We start from the raw sequence: 24,496 nt of genomic DNA on the forward strand, positions 1-24,496 counted from the left end.
GCAGCCCACACCAAAAAAAAAAGTAAATTTGAAAATACTGATTAATGGATTGCTATTCTTGTGCTTTTTTGTGTCACTGAGCTCAACTGCCATGACAGAACTGGCTATTTTTTTAAGAAAGTGAATTTCCAAAACTAATGAAAGGTCGTACCATCCTACACCTTAATGTCAACTGCCAGATGAGCAAATAAACAGTTTCATTAACTGGGCTAAGTAAACACATTTCTAATAGAGAAAAGACCCATGAGACACAAATGAACCTTAGGTATCTGGCAATTCAAAGGCACAAACTGAGGACCAGAGATACCTGGGAGCCAGAAGCTGTACCTGCGTCCTGGAGGTGACAGGTAAATCCAGAAATGGAGGAAAAGTGAAAGGAGAGAGACCTGGTTCCATTTCTGGGTCCAGAAGCCATCATCTCAAGAGAAGATCTACATTAAAAACTCACAATGACTCACAGTATAAATGTTGAATTGAGTATAGTTTTTACCAAGCAGTTAAGGCATACAAAAAGATAAACAGAATAATAATAACAAACACCTCTGCCTCCACACAGTTTAAGGGGAAAAAAATCTACCAATACATCTGAAACCACCTGCGTACCCTTTCTCCATCGCTTTAGATTAAATTTTAACTAATATTTACAACTGTTAAATGATCTTGTATGTTCCCTTGTTCCCAGAAAAATCATCATATCAGCATCTAGTTCAAACTTCTGGGTTCACATAAGGTTCAATAAAATTGAGTTTTCCATTCTGTCTATATAATTAATGCACTTCCTTTGCTTTAGCATCATTCTAAGCAATTCACATTTTCCGGTTGTGAATGGATCTATCGTCTCTGCAGCTTTCAGAGTCAGAGTAACAGGTCATGAGAATCGCATTAATACAGAAAACTTTCTTACGACTGCACTGCTTCAGCATAATGTGGTGGCAATATGGACAAGAGTTTTTATAAGCATTACAAGAATAGCTGCTCTCCTCCACCAGGGTTGAATTTCCACCAGGGTTCCTGTCCATCACCACAAATCCCTAGGGCTTGTGGAAAAAAACAAACCTACTCAAAGACTTGCCTTCAAAGCACAGGAATTCCAGCCCAGTAAAGTTTCAGGAGGAAAAATGAGCTATTTCCACAGTCCCTTAAAAGTTGTTCAGAAAAATACCTCACAGATGCTTCTTTAAATGTAAGACAGAGAAGCGGACCAATGACACCCTAAATACCTCTCAACCACTGTCTTTCCTAAAGAGCGAGCTCTGAAAGGTCAACAGAGGTCATCCTCCACATAATCTGCATAACACTGAATCTTTATTTTTTATTTTTTTTTTATTTTTTTATTATTGTAAACAAATGGGATACATGTTGTTTCTCTATTTGAACACTGAATCTTATTAGGTGATTTTGCTTTATTGTAAACACAGCAGACTTTCAGGAGGCTTGCTATAAATGTAACCAGGTATAATAGTCTGTGTTAAAGAATTTGATTTCACTGGCCTCTCTCTTTTTCCCACCCCCACCCTCCTCTGCCAACTCCTCCAATACCACAGTTACCTATCTGGGCATCAGACTAGGGCTTAACCTGGGTCAAATGTTAGTGCGTCTGAAATCCACTACCACTTCTAACCAGCCACTTAAATACCATAAACAGGAGTCAGAAGAAAAGAGAAAAGAGAATTCACGTCAGAAAGAGACTATCAGTTTCTCTATCTTCAACCCCAAGAATTGCCTGTTCTCTGGCATTTTCCCCTCTGCCAACTCTCAACAGAGAACGACAGAGACCAACGTCAAAAATCTAGGAAGACCTCAACAGGCCCAGAAGCAGCAGTTTCTGTCTCTTACAATTGTCCCTCTCTGGCAGGGCTTTGAGGCCAACCAGGGGCCCAGAGAACCTCTGCTTCTCAGCCAGGGTCCCAGCCTGTAACGACAAAAGAAAAGGCAGAAAGACTGTCTAAATGCAGTCTGACAAAGGGAAATAATTAAGCACGATATGAAGAACCATCCAGCATTGATAGAATAAACTGCCTTGTAAATTAGAAGACAGAGAGTTGGTCAAATGCAGAACTGCTGAAACCAGATCACCTCCATTCTAATCCCGTCTCTGGTGTTTTCAAGTTCTCGGGCAATTTTTGTTGAATACACATTTATTGTTCATGTATTTGAGTGAGGCACTGGGCTTGGTACCAGGGATGCATCGGTCCCGGCTCTTATGGGGTTAAATTCTAGCGGGAAGAATATTAACAAATTCATGATACAAGAAAAGCACCAGACAACAATAACACGGGAAACCTGAGTGGTGCAGTCAAGAGTGACTGGGAGACCTGCTATCCAAAGTCAGCTGGGAAGATCCCTCAGAGGAGATGACACTTAAGCCTAGATCCAAAGAATCTAGAATCAGATGAAGATGAAGGAGAGTGGTATGAGTAAAGGCCCAGGGGCAGGCACTACCAAGAAAATGAAAGAAGGCCAGTAGAGCAAAGTACTTCTGTGTAGCTCAGGTCTGTCACCTTCACAACAAAGTTGTGAAGATTAAACGGTATCTGTCCTAGTAAGACACTAAATAAAAAACAAGTAAAAGATGCTAGAATCTCACCATTACATCAGCAGTCACAGGCATGATCTATATGGCCTCTAAGTTCCCTCAACAATTATCCCAGGAAAAGATAAGAACACGAGAGGTGAAGGAAAAAATGATACAAGGCACACTCCACATTTCTGCCCAAGGTTTTTTGGTTTTTTTTTTTTAATATTTTTTAGTTGTCAATGGACCTTTATTTTACTTGCTTATATGCGGTGCTGAGAATCGAACCCAGTGTGTCACACACACTAGGCAAGCGCTCTACCACTGAGCCACCACCCTAGTCCCCCTGCTGGAGGCTTTTTAAAGGGCTGCATGGTACCACATGTAGGGTTCACCTCATTACTTCATTGAACGAACACACACACACACACACAGCCCTGTCTCATCTAAACTGTTGACTGTCCAAATCTCCACCTGGAGCTCCCTGACACTCTCTCCTCATCCCCAAGAGCTACCCTTTGGGCTAAAACTCTCCACAACAGCACTGAGCACAGGAGAGGATGACATATTCTCTATTACTAGCTCTTAGGTAGTTAGTTACTGACCGAATGAAACAGCGGGATGACTTTCTTTGATTTTATATGCACCCGCAATCCTTGCATTATTTCATATTTTACAATGTTCCAAGCAAAAGCTTAGGCATCACATATTCCACTGGCAATGTATTTCACTTAAAAAATTATTATTCTTGGTCTACTGTCTCAAAATCTTTATTACCTTTTTAAGCTTTCTGAAGCCTGCTAACTAAGGCTGTTAATAATACCATCATTGATGACAAACTTGACTACGTGCCTTTAAAGTAGAGAAAGACCTACTTTTATCGAATCCCAAATCCTTGATCATTAAAGATCAAATTCTTTCAAGTTACTTCACTCAAATCCAAGGTAAATGTACTACAACCATAAAGAAGTATATGGCTTTTATATTCATGAAACTATTCCATTACCTACCCCTGATAGCTTCGTATTTCTGTTTAGATGGTGGAAATAGCTTTTAAACATAAAAAACCTTACACAGCATGAAGCGAACTAAGACAGAATGAGGGCAATAAATAATCCCAATAACTTAACACAAAATGCATATATATTTTATTATGCCAGGCTTTTAGACTGTCCAAACTCAAGAATCTAGGGAAAAGGGAAAAATCCTCATAAACCAAGAGTTTAAATTGATCAATATATTCTCCACATTAGTTTTTTCCACCCCAATCTTTCTTCATGGCCCCTCATTCAAATCCCAAAAAGAAGAAACCTAGAATAGTGGATTACAATCAAAATTCTCCAATAGGAAAATCTTCCATTTTTGTTTGTTTTTGTTTTACAGTGCTGGGGACTGACCCCAGAATCTCGTGCATGAGAGGCAAATGCTCTATCACTGAGCTCAACCTGTAGCACAATTCCTTCTTTTAAAAAATGAAAAAGCAATAAATTCAGTACAGAACATGTTCAAGAAGGATCTTTTAAAAATACATACTGTATGTAAATAATTCCTATGACATTAATTGTTTTGTTGTTTTTGTTTTGTTTTAGTTTAGATAGACACAATACCTTTATTTTTATGTAGTGCTGAGGACTGAACCCAGTGTCTCACATGTGCTAGGCAAGCACTCTACCACTGAGCTACAGCCCCAGCCCTTGACTTTAATCTTTTTAAATCCCTTAATAATATGTAAATGTTGGAGGACCATATTACCACTATGAGCTAAGAATTTACCTTTTTTCAAAAAATGTTAAACTACCTTCCCAGAAAGCAAGGCTGAGACTAACCGCCTCATTCAAATCCAAATTTATCTACTGGCTTTTGCAACATAATCCAGCCAAAAGAATGTGATTCATATCTCAGCTATGCAACAGCTAAATTTTCAATGTGTTTTGAAGTAGGAACTTTTTAAGAAAAGAGTAACAGTAATAACCTTGGCATTAAAACCCCACAGGCAATTTGAGAGTCTTTTAAAACATGAGAATTAAGCAATAGAGGTTGCCGAAGAGCTTTAGAAAATACATAGACAAAAAGAGAAAAAAATGATCCCAAAGTGCAAAGATGATCAGTGATAACATTTTAGTGTACACCCCACTAAATTTTTTAAAAGAAATTTTTCATAAGAATAATTTCACATATTATGTATTTTTAACAATATATCAAGAACAAATTACTACATTTATATACATACATTCACACGTGTATATGCACACACATCCACATCAATTTTTGTGAATGCATAATCTTATACTTTATGGATATACACTGATTTAATTAGCTCCACTGAGGTTCTATAGAATCTGTTCAATGCACTACAGTAAAGATACAGAGTAAGTCTACCACTATTTCCCAGTTATTTGACTGTGATGTCTTTTTTGAATTACACATTAACCTCAGAACTTGAGAGTCTTTCAAAATACTTTGAGAAATAATAACCTAACCAATCCCCAATATTGGGTTTTTTATGGTGTTTTCCACTTCTTCTATTATAAATAATGCTATGATCAATGTCTTGAATGTGCATTTATATGCACTGCCTAGGGGAAAACTCTAGAAATAGAGTTACTTCACCAATTGATATGACCTTGTTCAAAACATGTTTAATCCTCAGTGTCGGGGTTTCCGGGACCCCCAGCCTTGGGCATGGTCAAGATGGCGCCTGACGCTGAGCCAAAAGCGGCCAGCTATACAGTAAACAACCAGCGAATTCCAATGATTGGCTAGTTAACGATGTGATTAGAGCATGCCCCCCTATCCTATGCTTGCAGCTGTCCGCGTTTACCTCGTGTACTCTCCCCTGATTGGTTGAAGTGTATATAAGCCTGGTGGGTGGGAGAGTAGGGGGCGAAGGCTGAAGCTGAGCTGGAAGCTGGGAGTGCACGGAAGCTGGGAGTAAGAGAAGTGTAGGAGAGGGACTGTGCATAATAAACTTCCAAAGCTTCAGACATTTGTCGTGTCTCTCTCTGCAGCCAGAGGGAACGCGATACCTCAGCACCAAAAAAAAAAGTTAAAATTTTTGTCAAAACATCCCCCAATGATGCATGAGAGTGAGCCCTTATAAACAATAAATTTAAAGAATATTTTGTTTAAAAATACCCAATATTTTAAAACTTACATAATTACTCTTTAGTGGACATGACCAAAGTACCAGTAATAAATATCAAAGGTCTTACTCAAACGGAAGTTGACTCAGGAAACTATTTAGGAACACAACACCTCACAATTCATCGAACATGACAAATATGGAGACATTAAATACATAGTCTCTCTTCCATTTCCCGCTTTATCACCTTTACGTATTTCTGAATATACAGTCTGCACTCTTAAGAGGATATTAGTAATCCTTTATATTTATGTAGTACTTTATACCACTAAGACATTTAAAACAAAAGTTTAAGGAAAGAGTACATCCTAGAAGCATGTTTTAAAGTATATAAACTACAGGATAGGAAGCTGTCCTTCAAAAGATCCTTCAAGCTCCAAAATATCCCTTTACACATTTACAGTCAAGTCTCTAATATACCAAAACTTTACCAACCAGCCAACACCAGTATTGTGGAGGGAAATGTGTATCCTAAAATATTTAATTAAGTCTTATTTTCAGCGCATATATCTGCAGTTTCAAATAAGAAATAAGCTCCTACCATAATATATGGATGTTCACACAGCAAAAACAGGCTTTAAGTTCCTTTTTTGTTTTTAAAGTCACATTGAATGTAATTTTATACCTCAAAGTGACTCTCAAAGTTACCTAAGTATAGTGTTCACACCCAGCATGAAGTTCTATGTAATTTGCAAAGCTCAGAAAGGCCCTGCCTGCTCAAAGATACCTCCCCTTTGAGCCAGTCTCAGAATCATACTGAAGCTCTTTAAAAATTACAGAAATTTTTATTCAATAGGTCTGAAGTGGAGCCAATGCATCTGCATTTGTAAAATCTCCCCAGTTGATTCATTTGTACAGCCAGAATCAAAAGCACTCAGTTACACAAGACCAAGGGAGAGAGCAGTATCCTGAGGTCCCCGATCTAAATGTTCACATGAAAACTGTTCATCTGTCTTAATCCAGTCAATTCAGTTACTTAGGAGGCACTGTACCTTGAGAAGGTTCCAAAGGGGAGTGAAGATAGGGGGCTGTTGTCCTAGCACTAGCCACTCAGAGGGATTAGAGGTGAACATACTGTTAATGGAATCAATCCATGAGAGGATCCTTCCTCCCAGGAAGGATGGATGGTACTTCTACTTTAAACATACAATTCTCTTCAAATTTCAAAAATACAGGAGAAAATGCTCAGACATATTTTTGTATTTTAATGGCATAGTTTTATTACCAAATAGCATTTAGCTACAAGTACCAGTTTCACCAAGCAATGCCAGTCAACATACAATGAGACAAAATTGGGTCAAGAAATTGAACACAGAGACATATTACCTTTTACAAATTAATGGCCATTTGTCAGAATTAAGTTTCTCAAAAGAAGTTTGCCTCACAAGAGCAATGCAAAACAAGCCAAGAAACCTAAGTCTTCTAACTAGTTTATACATTAAAAATCCAGAATTATCTTGGGCTTCCATGACCTACCAGATCTGGACTTAATGATGTCACTGAACTCATTCTGCCCATCATCAGGCCTGGCTTCGTGCTCTCCATATTTGGCCATCCTGGCTGAGTTTCAGTGTAGTCCAAAGACTTTCTTTCCCAAGTCCTTGTCAAGATTTTCTACTTTGTATGGTGGTTCGGCCTGGCATCAATGCCTAAAAAGAAAAAAAAAAAATATATTGATTTCTGTGTCCGTATGTATGTACATATTCCATATATATATATATATATATGTATGTATATGAACACATATAGTTATATATAGTTATGTATAATAACTATTCATTCAGCAAAAATGCAACGAGGGCCTACCACATGTACGACACAGATCCAGGCAGTGGGGATTTGATTACCAAGAAGAAACACAGTTTCTGTTCTTATGGAATTTACAGGTACTAAGCAATTAATTAAATAATGAATTATTTCATTACAGTATTGATAGCCTACACACATACAGAGAATTACAGAGTAATAAGAATATACAGCAAAGGAATCTGACCTGCCCTGGGCAATGGAGAAGGTTTTCTTAAAGAAATGATACTTGAGTTCAGCTTTCAAGGAGAAGAAGAAATTAATTAGCCAGGAAGGGAAGTAGAAAAAGTAAGATCTTTCCATGTGAAGTAGCAGAAAAACCAATGGAGCATTTGAAAAGCCGAGGTCAGTGCTTTTGGAGAGAAGTCAGTCAGGAAGCAAGTTTATCTGTGCAATAAGGTGAGAAAAGAGGTCTCCAGAAGCCAGAAGTTTAGGAGATGGTTTTAAGCAGGGAAGTGACATGACCAAATTATCCTTTTTAAAAGACATTCTGATTTGTAGGTAGGCTAGAGAGACAAGTAGGAAACCAGCAAAAATTATGGCAGGATTCTGCAAAATGCTAATTCAACAACCCAGGCCATGTGTACACAGATACTGAGTAAAAATTTCTTTCAACTCTTTTAGACGTTTGAAATTTTTTCATGATAATATGTTGGGGAAAAAAATTCCTAACCTTGACCAGTAATCAGACTTGATTTAACCAACAAGGGAACATCATACCATGCAATGGAAAACATAGTACATCATCTATACAGTATTCTTGCCAAAACATTTACTGTCATGAGCAGACAAATCTAGACTGTGGATGGTTTTCAAAACATATGGTCTAGTCACTCCAAAATTGTCAACGTTCAGAAAAACCAAAATTACCTGAGAAGGGGGAACTTTGTGGATTAAAGGAAACTAAAAAGATGTAACAACCAAATGCAATTCTTGATTGGACTCAAAATTTTAAAACAAAACATTTTGAAAATCATTTCAAAAATATGAAATTGAACTACACATTAGGCAATATTATTATATTAATGTTAAATTTCTTTAACATTAATTAATGGTGTTATGCAGGAGAATGTCTTTGTAGGAGATATATGATGAAATATGATGGACAATATCTTCCTTCAACTTAATTTCAATCAGGGTAGCATTAATCTATCTATATGCACACTGATATGTATGTATGTGTATATGTTCATAGATACATACTCATAGAGACAAAGAGAAAGTAAATATTGTAAAGTAAATGAGGAAAATAGGTAAGGGCACTTGAGTATTTATCGTGCTAATCATTCTATTATAACATTACAGGCAGGATATGATTATCACCTAAACAAGAGTGGGTGGAAAGAAAACTGAGTTATTTGTGTGGGATATTTAGGTATTAAATAAAGAAGGTCAGTAGGATTTGTAAACTGATTGGATTTTAGAGGTTCAGGATACTACTGTGCAGAATGACTCCCCGATTTTGGCTGGCCAATTAGGTGGAGGGTGAGTCATTCACTAAGCTAGGCAACACTAGAGGACAGCTGGTGGGGAGGGAGAAAATCATGAATGTGGTTTGGATTTGCTGAGTTTGAGATGTCTCCAAAATACTTAAGGGAAGATGACTAAAGGCAGTTGGAAATACAGTTCTGGAGCTCAGGAAGGGTCTGGATTAGAGATAGAAATCTAGGTAATTATATGGTATGTCACTTGATGTAGATTTTATTCTGGAAGGTTCATCACATGAATTTGGATGAGCACAGGTACCACTCAAATAAAATAATCCCAATGCTTGGTAACCAGTGAGAAGCATCTTTAAATTTAAAGAACTGAAGAACTAAAGATTCTGTCATGTAGTACCACCATTTCACTAAGAACTCCAATAATCAGAGTACCAGGCTGCCCAAAATACTTCCCAGGACACACTGCCACAATGATCCAGAAAGAATTGGAATTCAATTTTAAGTCCAGCAATCAGCCTCTATACTGATATAGCCCCCTTAAAAGTACCACAATGCCAACTGATAATCATTTAATTGAGATTTGAGAACAGTCAACACATTCAAACATGAATCTGCAGATAATGCATATTAATCCACAAATTAAATCAAATATCAGAACTAGGGCTTACTGCTAGCCAGGGCTGGACAACTTGATACTTTAATTCCAAAGCATATCATATGTTACTATTTTTAAATATATAATGATTTAATATATAACATTTTATATAGTTTTATAACACTGAAGAACTATGCCATACAGTATTATTTTGTTATATGTAGCATATAATCTGTAAGAACTTGTTTTTCTGATCAAGTCAGGAAAAAGGTGTATTCTATTGATAAGAGCAAAATTAGAAAAAAGTTTAAGTATTAAAGTGGTTGAGGTAGATGCAAACTAGTAAATTGCTAAAGCTGTAAGAAACATTTCCTCTCTGGTAGGCAGAAATATATGGGTTGATTATCAATCTGCCAGATTTTATGAGAATATATTTTTTTTATTTTTATATGTCTTTTCTACTACTAAGAATTTATGAATTATTGTATGGTTAAGTTCCTTTTTCAGAAACAAAACTGTAAAAGATTTGCTAAATTCTCAAGTGTATTTGAGTATATTCAAAAACCAAAAACTTTGTTCAGAAGAATGTATAAATTTTTTTTATTATGGAAAATCAGTTCTGCCTAAGAAAAATTTCTTTCCCAGGTAAAACCAGTCCCTTTGAGAGATAAATCTAATATTCTCTTTCACAACTGGACTTACCCAGGGGTCTCCAAGTCAAGGCTTCTCAGAGACTTTCCACACCATAAAGAAAGAAGTAAACTGTTTTACTTGGGAATTTTATTTCATTTGTGCAGAACCAGTAATACCTCTTCATTACAATGTTTTATTTTGAAACTGTCAAATTTTGCTTAATAATGAAAATAACTTATATGCTGCAAAAATACAGCAGAAAAGGTGATCAAAGGTCCAGAAGTGAATGGAGGGAAGGAGAAAACAGATGGCCATTTAGTAATTGAGTAAAAGCCACTGGCTGTCACTTGTTGCCACTAATGGCCAGGGACTCCAGTTTTAGTAACAGAGGCAAAGGATACTTCTAAATTGTCAAATACTGCAGCAACTCATAATAGGTTTTCAGGAGACCAAATTAAGATTTCACCACGAACAATATGTCCCAACGTGACTCCAACTCCACCCCTGTGGACGGAAGGCTAAGGCCATTCTCCACACAAAGCTAAGAGAGAAACTGAGAAGGACTGAGTGGGATGTGCTCTAGAAGTCTTAAGCCCTACACAACTGTAATTTATTGTTACCACTGTGTTTCCCTTCCCTCCAAATGACATTCTGTAAAGTTTAGCCAGGAGTTTCCCACTAAAACCAATCCACTTCACCCTACATTCACCAACTCTTCCTTCAGAACATTTCTTTCTGTTATATGGACCAGAAGGCAAGAATGCCTGGCAATAAACCTAAAGCAAAAAGACAGTGGATGGCCTTAAAGGCAAAAGTAAGGCTTTAATTTTTTTTTAATTTGGAAATTACACCACATAAGAAAATGCACCATTCGACAAAGTGCTATTCTGAATGAATATTCGACAATGCGCAATTATGACGGAAACATGGCATATGACCTCGGGCAAAAACTATTCATTAATCCACTAGGAACCAAAACCTAGGAATGCTGGAGATAGTGGAAAGCGAAGCCACGGGAACACACGTTTGGCGCTCAGCTTGAAACAGTACAAGAAACCTCTCAGTGCCAAGAACTGCCACTCACACTAGGAAGCGCTCCCGGGAAGGTTAATTCTCCTGTGATTAATACTGTTTACAGGAGCAATAAATTTGAAGTAAACACCCAAAGGAGAGTTCAAGAGCTGTCTCACAGGTCCCATAAATGCGGGTAAAGTGGGCGGGGATGGCTCCACATAAACCCTGGCCCTTGACGCCTTAAGTACCCACGAGCTTCACATTCCTCCAGCTCTAGCCTGACCCTGCGCTATCCGCAGCCTGCGTCCCCCGCGCACATCAGCAACCATCCCATGCGCAACCAGCCCGGAGGTGCCAGCCTGACTTCCAGAGGCCGCTGCAAGTTCCAAAGAAACGCAGGGGGTTGCAGCCGCCGGGCCTGGACCGGGTGATCTACTCTCATTTTAAACTAGGTGCGCTCTGGTCGCGGCTACCGGTGCACTGAAACTCCCAGGCGCCCTGACCCGCGAGGCCCTGGTGACCCAGGTGACCTGAAAACTGGGAAAGAGGCCGCCCTCCCTGGGAAAGAGGAACACCCCAGAATTCGGGGCCATGGAGTCACACTCAAGGCTCTCCAATTCAATGTTAAAAAAAAAAAAAAAGTGCGGGGCCCCCTTGATCTAGGAAGTCGGGCACGCTTTCTCCTTCCCTTTAAAAACCCCTGAAACGAGTCCCTTTCAGAATCTGAGGCTTGAGAAAAATAATCACCTCTTTTACCAACAGGCCTTCTAAAAGTTGCACAGCCTACAATTAGAGCTTTGTTGGTTTTGTAAGTGGCCTTGGGCAACCAGAGCTTCGGACCCCGGACCAAAGGGGGAACGAATTACCTTGTCAGCTGCAGCAAGGGATGCCAAGAGTCCGGAAAGCAAGGAGACCGTGCGGGACGGGGCGCCAATGGGGCACCCCGGTCCCTCAGCCTCTCTGGAGCGGCTCGCGGGGAGCGCCACACTCTCGGGGGCCCCACCCTCCGGAGCAGCAACCACCCAGAGGTCGATCACGTCCCCTGCCAGGCGGCGGGCTGGGAAGCGCTCCCCGGCCGAGGACTACAAAACCACACTCTCTCCACCCTCTCCTTGCGGACATTGCCGGGGCCCCGCCTTCCCGGGGACGGGGTGTGTGTGTGACAGGCTCTCCTAGGAGGCCACGTCCTCTTGAAGATCACTGGCCCAGCGCCCTGCTCCGCGAGATGCACGGACGCGCGACCCTCTTCCCCCAGAAGGGAGGAGGACTGGGGAAGCAAGGCGGCAGCACAGAGCCAGTCCGAGGCGTTGGAATCCTTGAAAACTAGTCCGGATTCCAACGACCTTCTCGCCCGAGCTCTCCAAGCTTCTGGTGTTCTCTCCCCCGCCCAGGGGAGCTTAACTGAGGTTCCGAGGAAAGTGCACCCTAAAGTTAGCCAGATCTTCGACTTTGGGACTTAAGGAGGAGCTCGAAACACCCGTCCCGGGCAAAAGAGCAGCAGAAAAGTCCAACCTTCTCCCAGCTCCCGCCCCACTCCCTCGCCGGCGGCGGTCACACCACGCAGTCCCAGACTTCAATAATGCATGGGCTTACCTGCTCGCCCGCGGGCCGCCGCGCCTACCCGCCGCCGCCGCGTCCCGAGCGGCCCACGGGCTCCTCGGGGAGTGTCTGGGTCGTAGTGATCGGGGGCGTGGGCACGAGGGCGAGTTGGGTAGTGCGAGCTGTTTTGTTTGGGGATTTTTTTTTTTTAATGAAACGTGGAGAATCAGACAAGATTCGAAAGAGGAAAAAATTTAAAAATGACACCGGATTGGAAACGCCCCTGACTTGTGCAATCTTCCTCCCTGGTAGTTCCGCCAAAAACAAAAACAAAACAGTCCAAGCGCAAACCTGGGACAGGCGCGCAGGCACCAAGTTTGCCAAACACTACAGAGTTTTCCGTCTGCAGAAATGACTCAAAAGAGGGGGGGCGCGCTCCCCGAGGCTCCCCAATCGGAATTTGGAGCCCGAGGCTCCTCCTCGCCCCTCGGCGGGAGAAAGCCCGCGGCGGCGACCGCTGGCCGTTCCCCTCCTCTGAGGAAAGGCGACTCCACAACTTTGTGCGCGAGAGTGGCTCGCTCCTCCGGCGGCTCCTCCTCCTCTCGTTCTCCTCCACCTCCCGGCCGCGGGCCTGCCCCTTTGTTGGAGTGGAGCGCTGGAGGCAGAAGACCGAGGGTGGGGCGCAGAAGCGGCCGGCTGCGCGCCGCCGCCCCCGGGAAGGGGCTCGCGTCCGGGCGCTCGGGGGTTCGCTCTCCGCAGGCGGAGGCCCTGCCTCCGGCCCGCGCGGCTCCAACGCTCCGGCTCCGCTCTCCCGCCCGGCGGCCGCCAGCCCAGCAACTTAGTTCCTGGAGAGCTGCCTTTCGGCTCCGGGTTCGGCGCGGCTAGCCCGGCCTCGGCGGCCACCTCGGGCCCTACTCCGGGAACGTGGCGCCGGGTCACCTGACCGCTCGCCCCGTCAATCAGCGCCTGCCCTGCGCACCCTCCCCGCCAGCAGCCGCCTAGCCGGGTGCGGCGCGCCTTGCGCAGCTTGGGGAGCAAACCCTGCCGCTGGGAGCTAGGATGAATGTCTCGCCCAGACACAGTGCCCTTTATTCAGATTATCCGAAAATATGAGTCACGCCGCCCCGCTCCTCCCCGCAAGGCAACTGGTTCTTTAGTTAGGGCGATTTATTTATTTATTTATTTTTGGGGGGGAGAAAAATCTCCATCTGCTCCTCAAATGACCCCATCTCAGTTTGCTGACGTTGCTAATTTGGGGGGGTCCTATGGCCAAGGATATGTTTTCATAATATTCTTAGAATCGTTTTTAATATTAAGAAAATACTTGAAATTCCATTTCGTATTCATTATATGTACAAATAGTGTTTGCACTAACCTTATTCTATTTTTTCAATTTGCACTCAAACAAATCTATTTATAGAACCTACCCCAACAAGGTGTTGACCAAAAAATACCTGGGAGGAAATGAACTTGTGCTTTGTGTGCATTTTTCTTATTTATACATTTCTTTCCCTGTGCATTCCTATGATTCTTTTACAGGATCATCACACTTAGGAAGAGAAGGAAAAAAACAGCCAAGTTCCTAGCTGGTATCAACCAAGAGGAGAGGGCAAATGATAAGCGAGCTCTGGCTTGTTACTGGCTTAATATTTAAGAATTAGTTGTTGAGGCAGTAAATAAAAACTAGGAGGGAGCTCAAAACAAGTTTTTCAGAAAGAATTCACTAGGCTTTTGTTACTTATGAACTACAAGCCTCCTGGTCTCCACCTGCTGTGAGTAGGAGGTCCTGAGTCATAGAAATCCAGCTTCCAGCATAGCTTCCTTCCTTGGGGGGATTTTCATCATATAAGCCAAATAATATCTAATGCATTGACTCCAAATAGGTGTGACTTCATTCACTTTTCATTCTTCCTTCATTTAACAAACTCCAATGTGGGGCCTACCAGGTGTACAGTAACGGGATGATGTTAACTGGGGATAATGCAAAGAAACCTGATAGAGATCTTGCCCTCATAGGAATGTAGGATCCTGTAGGTGAGATAAGGCATGTAAACAAATATATGCAAGATCTCTGATAAGTGCCATAAGGAAAGAATAGATCAAGTGCACCTGGTAATCGTACAGACGCAGAAAGCTGCTCATTTCTCTGAGTATCCCTGGTGGAGCTCATGGAAACTCAGATTTCTCCCTTTAAAATAGATAATAAGGCCACATTGGCGTGTTTGATGACTTTATCAGTTAAAATGATAGAGGTAAAGCACTTTGTAAGTTGTGACAAAATTTGAGCTAAATAAATACGAGTTAATATTGGCAGTACAAATATTAACTTATGTAGCTCAAATTTTTTGAAAAACAAGTGTTTATAACTTCTGAGTTTTTAAGCTGAGGAGTTTCAAGATTCCTGAAAGGCTTTAAGGGAAGAGGCATAAGGGACAACAGCTACCTTTTGCAAGGGAGTGACTTGCCCTACTGATGGTGAGTTAGGGACCTGTGCCCTGTCTCTTACTAGCCTTTCTCCCTTAGGCAGACACCAATAGTCTATGTAGGTGGTGGGCCAAAAAGGTCAAAGGAAGGCTTCTTCATAGAGGGATCAAGAGGTCCCAAGCTGGTCCTGCTCCTTTGTTAGATAGGGAAACCACACTTAGCAGGAGATCTTGACCAAAGAGGGTTATATTTCCATAGAGCAGGCATTGCGATCTCCCTTAACATTCCCAGAATCTAGTTTGGGAGACATCAGAGGCAGGTCACCCACCAGGAGGTGTGGGTAGACACTAGCACACCTGCAACCAGCTTTCCACCTCTGTCTCATACACTGACTGGTAAGGACAGTGCCTGGTGAGATTGAGTCGGTCCATCACAAGATCACTATAAAACATTTGCAGAAAGTGATAGGAATGTGGTCCTGGGCCTACTGTTGACTCAAAGTCAGAATTGCCCTACAGACACCAGGGAACAGTGACAATTAAAGAAAATTGCATTGGTGTCACTCTAGGAGAGAAAGCTTTTGACAGAAAATCCTGAGTAGTATATATATATAGCTTCACCTATAAAGATATAAAGTAGTATATATACTATGTAGACATGATTCACTTAGATATTGTTCATATCCAGGAAACTGCATCCTGATATAAGAGTAAAGAAGAAAATATTCTCTACTGAAGTTTGTGCAAGAGTACATAAATGCAATTTCTCTTTAAACAATAGAAACATGGGGAAATGGCAGAATGCATTTAAAAAGAACAAGACAACCCTTCAGCTATACCCCTCATGTTGGCTGAGTAAAAGAAGTGAGTGGGGAAGCCTAGGAAATTTACCTTTTCTTAACTTTTTCAGGAATAGAAAATACAAATCTGAAGCTTGTATATAAGAGATACTAGAATAATTGCTGAATATATTACTGAATTCTTCAAACATCGAGTATTTGTGCAAGTTGAAAATAGCTATAAATAAAATTCTTTATAATCAAGTTAAAGAAAAAAAATGATAATAATGCATGAAACTTTTTGAGAATAAATAACACAAAGGCAGAGTTCCTCACAATTCAGTGAACTGAAAAGTCACCAGGGAAGCATATTTGAAATTCAGATTGCCTGCTTATCCTCCAGAAATTCTGATTTAGTAGGTCTGGTGAGGCTCAGACAACTTCAACTGTAACATGCAACGAGGCGGTTTAGATGATGATGGTTGAGGAACCACCCATGGAGCTGCTGTGCCCAGGGGGCTAGCTCAGATAGAACACTTTGGATGATTGGAGGGGCCCAGAAATTGCTCTATCAGAAAAAAATATATATTATCCATGCGGGATCTATAATAATTTCAAAAATATCTGTGGTTAGTTTCATCTCCTTGAATTCAAGGGTTTCACCTAGTTTCAGACTATCCTTGCCATTATCCCTAATCATTAACACTTTCAGCTTCTCCCCCGTCATGCAGCCTGTTCTGGATTTGAGGAAACAGGCTTCTAAGAGAGGCTGCTGACAAGCGACCAAGGAGGAGATGGGTACCAAGAAATGCCAGTCCAGAGAAGCTGAGGGTAGAGGGAAGGGACAAATGGGAGAGAGGAACAACCGATGGAAGATGGAATCATGGAAGAATAAAGGAGACCCAAAAAGGGAAGGAAGAGTCAAGCAATCACTGTAGGGTATGAAGCCCAGCCTACTCCTCCAGGGGCACTACCCACTGGCAATTGGAAAAGACTTCTGAATAAAACACACCCGTGCTGGGTTCATCACACGTACTAATTTCACTTAGTTCAATTTACTTTGTGTAATTTTATAATGTTGGTGTTGGAAGGGATTTTACAGTCTCTGCTACAACCCTTTAATTTTACAGATAAAGAAGCAAATGAAAGATACAAAACTGGCTAAGGAGTGCATTCAGGTAAGATAATAATAATGGGAAGAGGAGATGTCCAAATGACTAAGAAATGAAGAGAAAATTCTGGCATTGTAAGAGTTTATAGTTAACAGAGAGAAAATGAGGAAGGAGGAGAGGGGAGACAGAATGAGAACTAGGCTAGATTTCAGTCACTTAAGTGCTAATTATGATTCTATATCTATTAGTTTATGAGCTTTTAAACGTAACTTTTCATTTCCTGTACATAAAATAGAAGAAATAACGTCCCCTCGAATGTTTTGAGAATCAAGCAAGGAAGCTGATAGAAAGCATTTATCCTCATCTGGTTCTTTTTATTTTTATGATGCTCCTTCCACTTTCTCTTAACTCAAGAGGATTCACTGCCACTTTGTGATCACCTTTACTTCTTTATTGCAGACATTGCTGAAACAAACTCTATCTGCCAAAGGACTGGATATGCAAGTAGGTATAAGCCAGGATCCCATCCTTAAAGAGCTCATGCACAAAGAGACCATTATAAATTAACATGAGGACATCAGTATGGCCAATATGTAATGTGAGCCAGGAGAGGGACACCTTACTCTCCAGGAAAATGATAGGAATAGGCGGGCATGAAAAAAGGACACCTGAACTGAGCCTCAGCAGCAGGTGGGCATCATAAAGATCATGTGCTGTCATGCCCCTGCCCAGCACCATTCCCCCTCTTTTTGAAGGCATTTTTACCCCTTTGGGAAATTGCTCTTCTCCTGCTCCAATAAGATTTTGTTAATTCCTTCTCTGTCTACCCCAGGAGTGGGCTCAAGATCCAGGGAGAGCCAATCCTAAGGCTCCATCCCAGACTGTAGTGATTAAGCTAAGAGGAGGTCCTGGTAAGTCCTCCCCAAGGAATTTTCATAGCAACACTGGGAGGTGAAATTCTCTTTTTTCCCCTTTAGAATTAGTAAACTGGAGTAACATAAAATTGAGACTATCCCACCATCCCTCCGTGTTCCTCCTCTGCTCCTACTACTAGCACCATTCCGTATGTAGAGGAGAAAAGGAAACCATGGCTGAAAAAATATGGAGAAAAGATCTGGAAGATGGAGAGCCCCTGGCTTATGCCCACAGGCATACAAAGTGCCTTTTGTATCATTCCCTTTATTCTGAAAGTTAGCTCATATTGGAATTTTGTCACTTGCAACTGAAATGATCAAGTCTAATCTAAAATTAATCAGATAAAGCATAGGCTTATAAGAAGGTTTGAAGCTAAGAAAGAACATGGGATGTGTCTGGTGATGGGTGGAAGTCCGGCTTGGTCCCCTCAAATCCCTAACACACACTGATCCAAACACCCCTCATAACCCTAGCGTCAGCCTGGAAACAGAGATGTCCACGCCGTGCTCAGGCACCTCACATGACCAGGTCGTGCAGGAGTGCCCATGACCTGAACTCTAGTTGGATATCGTATTTGGAATGTGCCCTAAATCCCGGTCCAAACTCTCAGGTGAGCTTTGCCAGGTTCCTTGCCCAGAGGAAGGGCTCAGCTTCAGACAGCCTCGGAGTCTATTTACAAATAGATACACCCATCTGGAATCGAGAGCCTAGCCTGTGGGCCCCTTCCACTCCAGTGCAACTTCTCAGACAAGAAGGCCTGATAGGTCAGCAGAATATTCCTGAAGCGCGTCCGGAGGGCATGTACCATCACGCTCCAGACGGCCCCAGGCCCAGCTTTCTAGACTGCCCTCCTGGAGCACTACCTGTTTGTACTAGGTGAAGGTGACCAACGTGACTTAAACCTAATCCCAACCAAGTGATGCTCTTTACCAAGTGACTCTCTTTTGTCAACCTTATTTCCTTCTAGAAAATTCTCTTATAAATTTTAGATGGATATCAAATTCATCTGTGTTCGTACCCTGCTTTTAAGAGGCACATTGCTCCATCAGTTCTCCTGTGCTGGATAAGTGCCCGGAGGACAGGACCAGGTGCTCTGTGGGCTTCTTTCCCGGGGAGAACTACCAGAGGCTCCTCCTTATTGATTATTGGGTATTTCCAGAAATGTGAACCTAAGGAAGAACCCAGGAATTCTATCACAAAAAATGGGTAAAATATCTCAGTAGTGTGTTGGTCTTATACAATTTCAAGTATCGATTGTTTTGTATTTCAAAGGATAAAATGTGTTTTGGTGGTATCTTAGTTGGTTTTCTATTGCCAAATATAACTAAACACCATAGATTGGGAAATTTATAAAGACAAAGGCTTATTCAGCTCATTGTTCTGGAGGCTGGGAAGTCCAAGGTGAAGGAGTCACATCTGGTAAGGGCCTTCTTGCTGGTATGGGCTCTGCAATTCCCGAGACTACACAGGACATCAGATGGTGAGAAGCGTACATGCAAGAGAGAGAGCCTTTTAACAAACCCACTTTCATGAGGAACCATTAACTCTTTTCTATTAACCACTAATGGATTAATCTGTTCATAAAGGCAGAGCCCTCATGAACCAGTCACCTCTTAAAGGACCCATATGGTCCCACCTCTTAATACCTCACACTGGTGATTAAATTTCAACATGAGTTTTGGAAGGAACATTCCCACCATAGAAGGTGTAGTTGTAATCACCATCACTATCTGCACTAGAAGAAAATCATGGAAATATGTAAAATGTACCCTTTCTCCAATTATCATCTTTATTCATGTATCTGTTTTTACTTTTCCCCAAAAAAGAAAAATCCAGGGAAAGGTACTCTTCATTTCTGGAATTGTATGCAAGAACATTCTTGCTTGGATCAAACCATCGCTTCCCCTCCCAGAGACTTCCCCAAACTCAGAATGTCATTAGTTAATTCGTGTGTGCAGTGGACACTTTTCTCAGCAAATACTTCTAATTAAAATAAGGGCCATGACTTGGTTGCTTTATGATCCCCTGGCCATCATAAAATACTGGTGTTTTCTTTTTTGATTTTGTTTTTGTTTTTGTACCAGGGACTAAACCCAAAGGTACTTAATCACTGAACCACATTCCCAGCCCATTTTAATTTTTTATTTTGAGACAGGGTCTCGCTAAGTTGCTTAGTCTCACTAAGTTGTTCAGGGCCTTGCCAAATTGCTGAAGCTGGCTTTATACTTGTAAGCTTCCTGCCTCAGCCTCCAAAATTGCTGGGATTACAGGCATGAACTACCTCACCTGGCATGAAGTACTGTTTTATTTGTCAAGGACAAAACATAAAAAGAACAGATACAAGCCAGTAGGTAAAAAATGCATTGTTGCTCAGTGATAACCATATAATTACAAATCTTGTAATCTGAAAACAGTTCTCTCTGTATTTTGAATTCAGCCAGATGGGAGAATGTGTTTCTCCTGTACCACAGGGTAGCATATAGCTGGCGACCACGGAAGAGCCCATGGTGAATCAATAAGCATGTATTCATACTTAGAGCAGCAATTTAGCTATGCTAAAATAATAACTATCACTTTAAATCTATGTTGTTAATTTGAACTATGTGATCAAGTTGTATTAAGTACTTGATACTTTGTATCTCTGCATCTCGTTGTGTTTTTTGCTTTTGCTTATGTAAATGGACAAGCACTATAAGCCTATGTAGAACAGGCTTATATTTGTACACACTTAAGTAACATTACAATTAAAATAATATAACTCCACATTAGAAGTCTATTATTTTTATTTTTCTATAAATAAGGTTATCAAGCATGCAGTTTGCAAAACATTGGGTTAATCAAAAAGCTATGTTAACATTAGCTGTCATTCAGGATCTCAAGTTCAAGGTCAGCCTCAGTAACTTAGTGAGACCTTGTCTCAAAATAAAAAAATAGGAGGGTTGGGCTGGGCTGGGGATATAGCTCAGTTGGTAGAGTGCTTGCCTCACAAGCACAAGGCCCTGGGTTCAAATCTCCAACACCACAAAGAAAAAAAAAAAAAATAGAAGGGCTGGGGATGTAGCTCAGTAGTAAGGTAGTAAAGCACTTTACTACTAGCTCAGTAGTAAAGCACCCTTGGGTTCAATCCCCAGTATAAACAAACAAACCCCCCAAATTGGCCAGCATGATCTTAGATTTTTATCAATTGTCCAGAACTTCAAAAGCCCTATGCATCATTGTATTTGTATAAAAAGTTAAATAGTTTAAACTCTCTTGAAAAACTCAATTGTTCTGACTTCCAAGTAAAGATGGCTATTGAACACACCCTTGAAACTTGCTTCTTCCCACACCTGCTGAAATTACACCAATGAGACTTGTTTTAAGGCATAAGACCACAAGGAAAAGGAGACAATGAGAACAACACTTTTGAGGCAGAAAAGTAGATGGTCAAATGGAAATGGACTTCACAGGCCTGAAAAACCTGACCCTCAGTCAGCATCAGGGGCAGCTGATAATAAATCTAATTTCCACTGAAAGGTCAGCAAAAAGCCCAGGAATTAGAGGCACCAGGTGCCCTGGAAGTGGATAGTGATGGGGAAAGGATAAAAGAGATTAGTTGAAAAAAGTGTTTTGATCCCTCCTCAGTTCCTCACCTACCCTACACAGCTGGGCAATTGCCATTCCAGCAGAATGGAAATGTGCTCTTGGAAGCCAGAGGATCTCTGCACCTAAGAGCCAAGTCAGGTAGGGAAATTGTACTAAAAATGAGAGGATTGAGTGTGTGCACTTGAAGCTGACCCCAGCCTCCTCTCCCAGCACAACCAGAACACAGGCAGCCAGGAGATGGAAGCCCCCTCTACAGGGAATCTGAACAGCACAAGAAGAAACACCTGAAGAGGGACAATACTGAGTAAGATGAAAGCCATCCATGCATTGGGAGCTTTTCTTCAACTTTTTATTCTGACAACCCAAATCATGAACAATTAAGAATTATCAGACATCTGACTGGGGATGGTCAAGTACTTGCCTAGCAGGCATGAGACCCTGGGCTCAATCTCCAGCACAGTCATGAATAAAAAGAAATCATAGAAAAATTATCAGACATCTGAGGATAATCTCTCACAAATGTTTCAACGAAATATACAAACAACAATAAAAACGAACTTGAAGGAAAGAAAGACTAGGCTAGAAAAAAGTATTTGAAACTACTATTAATATCTATGAACAGCGAGTCGAAGATTTTAAATTAATGAATTAAGAATAGGAGACTAGGGGGCTAGGGAGATAGCTCAGTCGGTAGAGTGCTTGCCTTGCAAGCACAAGGCCCTGGGTTCGATCCCCAGCACCCCCCCCCGAAAAAAAAGAGGAAAAAAAAAAAAAAAAAAAAAAGAGAGAATAGGAGACTAACTAGACAAAGTGGTGCGTGCTTGTAATCCCAGAGACTCCAGAGGCTGAGGCAGGAGGATTGCAAGTTCAAAGCCAGCCTCAGCAACTAAGTGAGGCCCTAAGCAACTCAGCAAGACCCTGTCTCAAAATAAAAAAAATACCCACCTTTTGACCCAGTAATCCCACTCCTGGATTTATACCCAAAGGACTTAAAATTAGCATACTACAGTAATGCAGCCACATCAATGTTCATAGCAACTCAATTCACAATAGCTACATTGTGGAACCAACTGAGATGCCCTTCAATTGACGAATGGATAAAGAAACTGTAGTATATATACACAATGGAATATTATTCAGCCATAAAGAAGACTAATATTATTGCATTTGCAAATAAATGGATGGAGTTGGAGACTATTGTGCTAAGTGAAATAAGCCAATCCCAAAAAACTAAAGGCCGGATGTTTTCCCGATAAATGGAGGATGATATATAATGGGGGTAGGGGGGTGGGGAGTGAGAGAAGAATGGAGGAACTTTAGATTATGTAGAAGGAAATGAGTAGTGGGGTTATGAAAAATGGTTGAATAAGACAGACATCATTACCCTATGTGCATGTATGATTACACAAATGGTATGATTCTACATTGTGTACAACCATAAAAATGAAAAGATGTACCCCATTTGTGTACAATGAATCAAAATGCAGTCTGTAAAAAATAAAAAATAATTAAAAATAAATGAATAGATTTTTCTTTTTTTATATAATTTATTTTGATTCATTGTAAACAACTGGGGTAAAACATATTTCTCTGGTTGTACACGAAGTAGAATCATACTAAATAGATTTTTCTTTCTAAAAAAAATAAAAATAAAAAAATAAAGAGTACTGTAGATGTGGCTTAGTGGTGAAGTGCCCCTGGGTTTCCTCACCAATACCAAAAAAAAAAAAAAAAAAAAAAAAAAGATAGAAGACTGAAAATATAAACTTATAGAAAACAAAAACAAATAGCAACAACATCATCAACAAAAACCATTTAATCATGATTGTAGAAATGAACACTTGATCGATGGATTACAAGGAAAAATTAAAGAAATCTTCCAGAAAGAAAGAAAAAAAAAAAAAAAAAAAGCATGAACAGGGAAAAACATAAACATATTAAAACACCAGTCCAAAAGTTCCTCAAAGAGAAACTGGAAAAGGCAATTGCTTCATCAATGAAATAATTTAAATTTCTGAAAATTGTAGAATACATGTTTCTGGTGCAAAAAGGCTCACTGAGTATCTGGTAGAAAAAGTATGTCCACGCCATGCACATCAGACATGTTTCAGAACACAGGTGTTTGGACCAAATGTCTGTATCCCTCCAAATTCATATGTTGAAATCCTTTTCCCCAATGTGATGGTGTTAGGAGATTTGGCCTTCAGAAGATAATTAGACCTTGGGGGTGACGTCTTCATGAATGGGAGTAATGCCCTTTTAAAAGGGGACCACAAAAAAACTTTCTTTTAGCCAAGTGAGAATGCAATGAAAAGACAGCTCTCTGCAACCCTGAAGGGGGTCTCACCAGAACCCCACCATGTTGGAACCTTGATCTTGGACTTTCAGCCTCCTGAACTGTAAGAAAAAAAAAATTCCTGTCATTTATAAGTCACCGGTCTATTATATTTTGTTACAGCAGGTCCAACAATCTAAGATACAGGAGGTCAGTGAGAAGATCTGGTTTTCAGGGTGTAAGGAAAAAAAATATCATATGCAAAATATCACACATCAAAATAGCTCTAAACTTTTCAACAGCAATACAGGAAATTCTCCAGGGAGATGATTTCCAACTGGTATTAAATAAAGGTCTAGCCCACTTCTCAACTAAGTGGAAGGGAAAAGATCCTTCAGTCCAAAACATTATCCATCTCCACCCCAGCTCCATACATACCTTCTCTCAGGGAGTTACTGAAAGATATGTATCTATCACCAAATGATAGATTAAGTTTGGAAAACATGAACCCATGGGTTATAGGATAATAATATAAGATTCAACACAAGAGATATGTAAAAGGAATTCCCACACTTACTGAGGATCAGGCACTTGAGTGCTGCAGAAGAGATTTAAAAGATAAAATTGATGTAATACCCAACATGAATAAACGTAGCAAGAAGACATTTAAATATCTGATTGACAGTATATATTAATGATAAGTGTATACTTAGAAAACTAG

At 40.8% G+C, this 24,496-nt stretch overlaps 1 protein-coding gene across 4 annotated transcripts in view; it reads right to left on the reverse strand.

Moving 5' to 3' along the window:
* The window catches only part of Utrn (utrophin), a 517,740-nt gene extending 504,844 nt beyond the window's left edge, over positions 1–12,896 (reverse strand). For 2 of the 4 annotated variants that reach the window (XM_047558901.1, XM_047558897.1), the window contains exons 1-2: positions 12,741–12,896; positions 7,134–7,306 (exon numbers count right to left, since the gene is read on the reverse strand). In XM_047558901.1, the coding sequence (XP_047414857.1) occupies positions 7,134–7,202 (69 nt within the window). In that variant the 5' untranslated portion in view covers positions 7,203–7,306; positions 12,741–12,896. Of the gene's footprint in view, positions 1–7,133; positions 7,307–12,013; positions 12,254–12,740 lie in introns of those variants that run through there. The other 2 variants (XM_047558902.1, XM_047558898.1) reach the window with 1 other exon arrangement.
* Between the last annotated feature and the right edge of the window lie 11,600 nt (positions 12,897–24,496).

Source organism: Sciurus carolinensis, chromosome 7, assembly GCF_902686445.1.
Source record: "Sciurus carolinensis chromosome 7, mSciCar1.2, whole genome shotgun sequence".
NCBI lineage: Eukaryota > Metazoa > Chordata > Mammalia > Rodentia > Sciuridae > Sciurus > Sciurus carolinensis.